General features: G+C 55.2%; 1 protein-coding gene across 1 annotated transcript; it reads right to left on the bottom strand.

Moving 5' to 3' along the window:
* Nucleotides 1–3,564: 3,564 nt before the first annotated feature.
* Nucleotides 3,565–6,766, bottom strand: Fbll1 (fibrillarin like 1). Its single transcript, XM_074057752.1, has one exon. It carries the CDS (start codon nucleotides 6,403–6,405, stop codon nucleotides 5,437–5,439), a length of 969 nt encoding a protein of 322 aa, XP_073913853.1. The 5' UTR covers nucleotides 6,406–6,766; the 3' UTR covers nucleotides 3,565–5,436.
* Nucleotides 6,767–7,174: the final 408 nt, after the last annotated feature.

Here is a 7,174-nt window from a genome sequence, read left to right as displayed (position 1 = left end):
TACCCCAGTCCTGTACTTGGCAGTGGACTACGGCTCTCCGCCCTCTGGCTGGAAACCGCCTCCAAAGTCTCTGTCCAGATTAAAGCCTGTTCTGACGTTGAGCCGTCTGCTACCTATCCTTCCATGCCTAACACCCACCTCGGTGTCCAGGGAAACTACTGGGGTCTTTTTTTATTTTGTGGACCCGAGCCCTTGCTCACAGTGAGCACGCAGTCTACCTGACTTACACCCCCATCCCTTATTACTGGAGCCCTTTGTTGGGGGTGTTTCAACTCAGAGGACCTCAACTGCTGGCTGGTCCACTTGACCCTTGAGGGCGTACCATTCCGTGGGGGAAGTGGGGCTGCAGAGGGGGCACTCCCTGATTTTGCACCGTCAAAGTGATGAAAGCCTCACTGGGGCCTCTTAAGTTTATCCACTACTCCAGTGCCTGTTGACTCAGTAGTCTCTCCCCAGTGGACATGACCAGTGTTCATTTGGGTCCTCAAGGAACACAAGTAGCAACAACTTTGCCATCAGGCGCCAACTTCCAGTGTCCTCCCTCTGGAATCCTGGAGAGCATGCCGTTGTCCCAGGCCTCCCGCACCCCTCACACACCTCTACCAGCAGTCCCTGCACGATGCCCAGTGGTTATCTGGTCATTCAGAATCCTGTTCTAAATCCGTCTTCGCAATCAAAAGAAAACACGCAGGCTCAGCCCTGGCTGCATATTATAACCACCTGGAGGACTTAGAAAAATGCCAGTGCAATCCTCCAGAGTGTCTGCTTTGGCTGTTTTTTCTTTGAAACAGGGTTTTGCTATGTAGCTCAGGCTGGCCTCAACTCACCATCCTCCTGCCTCTGCCCTCCAGGTGCCTGTATCACAGGTGTGTGCCACCACGCCCAGCTAGCGTGATCCACTTTTAATTTCCCCGACTTAGGCGTAAACTACTCTGCTCCAGAAATCCCAGGTCACCTGTTTCTAGCTACAGCACCTTGGCTGATTGGTGTCGTCTCCAAAGCCTTGGGGTCCTTGTCTGTGCTATGGAACAGATAGCACTTGCCTCCCAGAGGTGCTGGGAGGATTAAGTGAACCACAGGAAGCACCTGGAACCTAATGTGCTAACCACAGTGCTTTAATCAGAACTTGAACCAAGAGCTTCCTGAGAGCCAGACTGCGCCGTAGGCTCTAGGAGGAGTTTGACTTTCTTTCTCAGTGGATGAGTGTCGACATTAAGGAAGAAATCTTAGATACGGGCAACTGTAGCCTGCTGTGGCCCCCACCCTAAGAGGACTACACCCTGCCCATGCTGTCTGCTCCTTGCCTCATGCAGTGAGACATCCACAGGGACCCGGTGCCATGGTCCCCAGGAGGGTGCATAGTTCAGCCGCCAGGCACCAGGAGCCCTGCCTGAGCACTCCAGGCACGCCTGCCCACGGACAGGAAACCACGAGCCCAGTTTGCAATTCTGACCACAAGCCGAGCTTAAAGGAGGCTATTGGAAGGTCCTAGAGGTAAGGAGGATCCATTGGGCTTGAGCACTGGATGTCTACAGATGTGTGCAAGGTCCCCCACCCCCACGAACCAGAGCTGGGACGTTCTCTTGCTCTGAGCCCCACAAATGTTAGGGGTTACTGTGACCTCAGTGCTCATTTTGCAGCAATCCATCGAGCTGAATGAGCACTTTCTGGAATGTTTGTGCTTGTTATTAATTTTGAAACCTTACTTTTAAAATCAAATGCTTAGCTTCATGCCTGAGCCATAATAAGTACTTCATAAATATTAGTGTAGCAATACCCAGATGGACTTGCTACAATTCAGATGTGCTCAGACACATTGCTTAATAGCAGGATTGGGAGAGGAAATTGCCAATCCAATGAAACTTGGTTTCCTCCAGCTTAAAAAAACAAACACAAAAACCAAAACCTCTTTTCAGGTCTTCTCCTGTAGCCTGGTTTTCTCCTCTTCATCCCAGGAGGTGTCTGGGCAAGGGGGAGGCAGATGGCATGGATATCACTGTGATGGTGGGGTTGGGGGGAGGGGAGAGGTCTGATCTGCCTGTGCTGCAGGGGGAACAGCAGCTGGGCACTCCCTGATGCCTGCACGGGGATCTCTGCCATGGCGCTGGGTGCAGCAAGCTCCACCCAGCTTCCAGCTTGAACCAGAACTCTCAGAAGCCATGCTGCCCCTCACACCCCCAGGCAGCCCCCGGGACTATGGGAGCCCTGGGTTCTCAGCTCCCTTGTTGTCTTCTGTTGCCAGTAAGAGGGTAATGGGGAGAAGGTGCACAGTGCAGAGTGCTCGCTATGCACCCAGCTCCTAGCTGGGCTTCCATGCACACCTTGGTGGTCTCAAAATTCTCATTGTCTCCTCTCTCCTTCCCTTTTTCAGGACTGGGAATTGAACTCAGGGTCTCAAGCTTGCTAGGCAAAGGCTCTACCGCTTGAACCACATCCCCGGCCCTGTTCAGGCAATTCTCACAAGGTAGGAAGGAGACGTTAATGAGCTGAAATGCGTTCTCCCCAAATTCCTAAGTTGAAGGCCAACCCCAGCGTGATTCCGTATAGACACAGGGTCTTATGTAGGCAGTAAGTAGTAAGTCAAGAGGTCATAGGCTAGGGTCCTAATGCGACAGAATCAGTGTCATTGTAAGGAGAGGAAACGATGGCAGAGAGCTTTCTCTCTCACACAGAGGCGACACCATCTCCAGACACCAAATTTGCCACTTGTCGATCTTGGATTTCCAGTCTCCAGAATTGTGGGAAAATAAGTGCCTGTTGCTTAAGCTACACCATCCGTGTGTTACAACAGGGAAAACCCTCATTTTATGAAACTAGGCTCCAGAATCAACTCAGATGTCAGGCAGTCTGTTTGAGCAGAACCACGGCCCCTCCCTAGCGAATCTCCCTTGCTGCTTGTCACTGAGGGAAAAGCCTAGATAAACTGTCTAGCTTCACTTGCTCTTAGTTGACATTGGAAAATGGCTACTTTTGGAGGTCACACAGCTGGATAAAGCACTGTCAGCTTTCCCCCGCCTTTGCTGTATGTAAAGCTTCTGCTGTGTCACAGGCCAGGATAACAGGTGCCCAGGTTACTTTTCAGGGACTTGGAGGCCATTTTTACTGAAAACACTGACTCTTCACTTAGGCCTGCATATGTCCAGTAGGTGACTGGAATGCAACGAGAAGACCTGGCATTTCTGTCCCCTTTGCTGCCTTAACCTTTGGGTCAGATCCTTCTCGGCTCTGCATGGGAACATGTTGATTTTCTCCACCCTGTCCTGGGGAAGCAAGCACCCATGGGCCTTATGGAGACTGAGCTGGCTCTGAGGAAGGCTGGGTCTTGTGTCTCCTCCCTTCCCCCCGACACCCCACCCCCCCATGCTTCCTTCCTGGGTGCCGGCCACCTGTCACCTTCCCCGGGGATGCTCATCTCAGCTACTAACTCATCAGACTAAGATCAGAGAGGACTCTGCAAAGCAATGCAATCAGTGCAGACTTGAGTGAAAAAGACCCAGATTTTGGAATCAGATGGACAAGGGTTTGGTTTCTGGCTATGAGCCTTATGGGACTAGAGGTGTGGCTTAAGCAGTAGAGCGCCTGCCTCACAAACTCAAACCTCAATTCAGACTCCAGTCCCACCGACAACTAAATAACAAGTAGGAATGACTCTCGTCTGCAGAGCTGTAATGAGGATTCCGTTGTTTAGGAAGGCGTCTGCTTTGAGGTTTGCAGGCATTTAACCCCATGTACCGTTCTCCGGTCAGTCTTACCAACAGGGCCGAACTGTGACTCTCCCTGAATTTTGGTCCAGGGGGTGGGGTGGGGTGGAGAGGCAGCCACCTTTTAAGTCTGGTTTGCCCATTTTGTCGTTGTTCCAGGAAGTATACCCTGGGACAAAGCAAATTAACCTTATCGTCGTCCAAGCACGTCTTTAGGATTAAGCCTTTTTTTTTTTTTTTTTTGATGGTACTGGGGTTTGAACTAAGCGTGTCTTTTAGGAAGGTAAACCCACTGTGAACAACACATTAGTGAGCAAACATTGCCTGACTAGGTGTCAGTGACCCTGCTAACTGACAGTGGGGATTTGCTGAGTTAGTGAATGAATGAAAGGACACTGAAGGTCTGCTCTGGGGAATTTAACAAGCCTTCTCAGCTATTTGGATTTGTAGCGGGGAGGGGGGTTGTTTGGTTTCATTTGAGACATCTTGCTATGTAGCCCAGGTCAGCCTTGAAGAGCTGGTGGAGCTGTTCGGGTGGAGACCGCCTGCCTATCAAGCATGAGGCCCTGAGTTCAAACCCCAGTACTGAAAACAAAACAAAACAAAAAACCTAGGCTGGCTTTGAACTCAAGCTCTTTCTACCTCTGCCTCCTTGAGAACCGGAATCCAGTGTATTGAGTCCAGCATCTCTGTCTCTGCAGGAAATTCCTTCCAGAGAGGGACAGTCTGGAAGTAATTCTGGCTGCTCTGCAGAACTTTGGTGATGTCACTTTGGTGCTGTGACTCACTCCATGCCCTGCTTCTCTGCCTTTTCTCATGAAACCTTAGAGGGAGCCCAAGGAGAAGGGGAGAGAAAACACAAGGAGGCCACAGAGTCCTGCTGTGTGTGTGTGTGTGTGTGTGTGTGTCCCAGTGTGCCATGGTGGGGGAAAGGAGCAAGAGCCTGCTGGTATCAAGGACAGCGGTGGACCCAGGGCCCCACAGAGGGACACTGCAGCTCTACCTCCTCACTGGCTGTGCTGTGTAAATTTGGGCAACTGCCATTTACCTTCAGAAGCCTGCTCCTTCACATGTACTATGGAAATGGTGACAAAACCACTTTGGGGAAATGTGGGGGTTCAACGTAATGGGGAGGGCAAAAAGGCTTAACTGAAGAATAAAGGGTTAAAATTTTATTGTGGCCAATTTTTCGCTCTGAACTGGGTGTAGTGGGGTGCAGCTATAATCTCAGCACTTAAAGAGCTGTCAGCAGGATTTCAAGTTGGAGGCGAACCTGGCTACACCGCATGACCCCGTCTCCATTAAAAAATATAAATGAAATGAAATCTGGCTTGAAGTCCTACAGGTTGAGCACATCAATAGCTAATAGCCTTCCCTGGAGTCAAGCTTGGTCATGTGACCGGGCTAGTACCAGACCTCAGGTACCTCCATCCTTTCCAGGGGGAACTTGAAAAGCTCACTGGGGATGCCTGGTCTCCTCCGGAGACCTGTGATTAGAGGACGCAAAGGGCCTTGGGACTCAGTGGCTGTGTGATCCGGGTAACACAGCGCCATGTTGCTACCTTGAGGGGGTTAAACCCGGCAGTGATGGACTTGCTACTGTAGGAAAGCGCAGCGCGCCTTCACGGATACTCCTGGGTGTGTCATTTTATCTCGTTTAATAGAAAAAGAATGACAAAACAAATCACGCACACAAAACGCCACTGATACATAAGAACACCGGGCCGCGGAGCAGCTACTTGCCGCCGCCCTTGGGGAGGGGCCGGTAGACCCCGACCACCACGGCGTGGTCTCGCTCATAGGGCTCCAGGGTCAGCTGCTCCTGGGGCTTCAGGTTCTCCTGCTGCAGCTTCCTCACCTCGGACGCAAACACGGCCTCGGCCGACGCCGTGGAGTCGATGCAGTTGGCCTTGATGGAGATGAGGAAGTGACCGCCATTGCGCAGGAAGGTGTGCGCGTTCAGAGCCACGATGCGGGACTGGTCGGGCTGGGCCACGTCCGCGAAGATCACGTCCACCATGCCGATGAGCATCCGGTACTTGAGCGGGTGCCGGGCGTCCTCCAGGACCGGGATGATGTTGGTTCGCTTATTGGCCACGTTGACCAGATCGCGGCCGGCGCGGTGGGAAAACTCGACCGCGTAGACCAGGCCGTCGGGCCCGATGATGTCGGAGACATGGGACACCGTGGTGCCCGAGGCGGCGCCCAGGTACAGCACCTTGGACTTGGGCTTGATGTGGATCTGGTCCACCCCGCCCAGGATGGCAGCGGCCAGCTTGGAGCGGAACGGGTTCCACGTGCGGTACTCCTGCTTGGCGCCGTTCTCGGTCACCGTGACGCGCCGCTCGCCGTACACCGACAGGCCGGGCACCATGTTCAGGGTGACCAGCGCGTCCTCCGCCCCGCGGTAGATGAACACGCCCTCGTGCCGGTGCGGCTCCACCGACACCGCGATGACCGCCTTCCTGCGGCGGCCCTTGCCCTTGGTGGCGCCGCCGCGCCGCTGCCCGCCGCGGTCCCTGGCGTCCCCGCCGCCGCGCCCCCGGCCCCGCCCGCCGCCGAAGCCGCGCCCCCGCGCCCCGAAGCCGCCCTTGCCCCCCGCGCCGCCGCCGTCGCCCCCTCCCTTGCCTCCGCCTCGGCCACCGCCCCAGCCGCCGCCCCAGCCGCCGCGGCCGCCCCCGCGCGCGCTCGCCGCAGACTTCATGCGCCCTGGGCGCACGGCGGCTGTCGGAGCCGCGGGGACCCCGGGCGGAAATCGGGGGTTCGGGGGGGCGGAGGGGAGACGGAGCGGTTGTCAGGGACTACGGGGGGGAGCAGGGACAGTCGCTAGGTGTTGAGGGGGCCGGAGCGGTGGCCGAGTTATGGGGCGCTGGGGCGGTGGGCAGGGGGTCCCGGTGAATCTGAGCAGTGGTCAGCGGTTACCCGGAGCCGGGGCGGTGGCCCGGGGTCGCCAGTGGCTGTCCTGGCCGGGGACAGGGATGGATGGCGTGCTTGGCGGTCGTGCAGCTCCGTCTACCGCAGTCCCCGCATCCCGGAGCCGCCCTTTGACGCGGTGACGGCGTGATCGCGTCACGCCCGCTCCGGCGACCCCGGGCCCCCGGAAGCCCCCCTCACCTGTGCGCAGACGCAGCCCGCACCGCGCGCCCGCAGGGGAGGAGAGGGTCCCCGGAAGCGCGTGGCTCTCAGGTCCCGGTCACCTGGGGCAGGTCTCGGGGCGATCTGAACCTCAGAGGTTGACACCGGTCCCCGCACGGCGCATTCTAAGCGCTCTACGAGCGTGAGCTTTGCGGTTTGGATTTTACACGTTTCTCTTGGTCACTCTTTGTTGAGGTGTAGTTTACATACAACAAAACACGCCAGCTTTTTTTATTATTATTGCTTCTGTCCTCTGAGTGGTAAGGCTCTCATCTGGTGGACATGCAAATTAGTTCCGAGGTTTTGACATTTAAATAACAGCACATTCTGACCTAGTT

The sequence above is a fragment of the Castor canadensis genome, chromosome 16, assembly GCF_047511655.1.
Source record: "Castor canadensis chromosome 16, mCasCan1.hap1v2, whole genome shotgun sequence".
Classification (NCBI taxonomy): domain Eukaryota; kingdom Metazoa; phylum Chordata; class Mammalia; order Rodentia; family Castoridae; genus Castor; species Castor canadensis.
The sequence above is the reverse complement of the archived record's forward strand: the minus strand, read 5'-3'. Positions and strand labels throughout refer to the sequence as shown.

Bases quoted from the DNA above. Each gene is read 5' to 3' on its own strand.
- Fbll1 (XM_074057752.1), bottom strand. From the start codon at position 6,405: ATGAAGTCTGCGGCGAGCGCGCGCGGGGGCGGCCGCGGCGGCTGGGGC.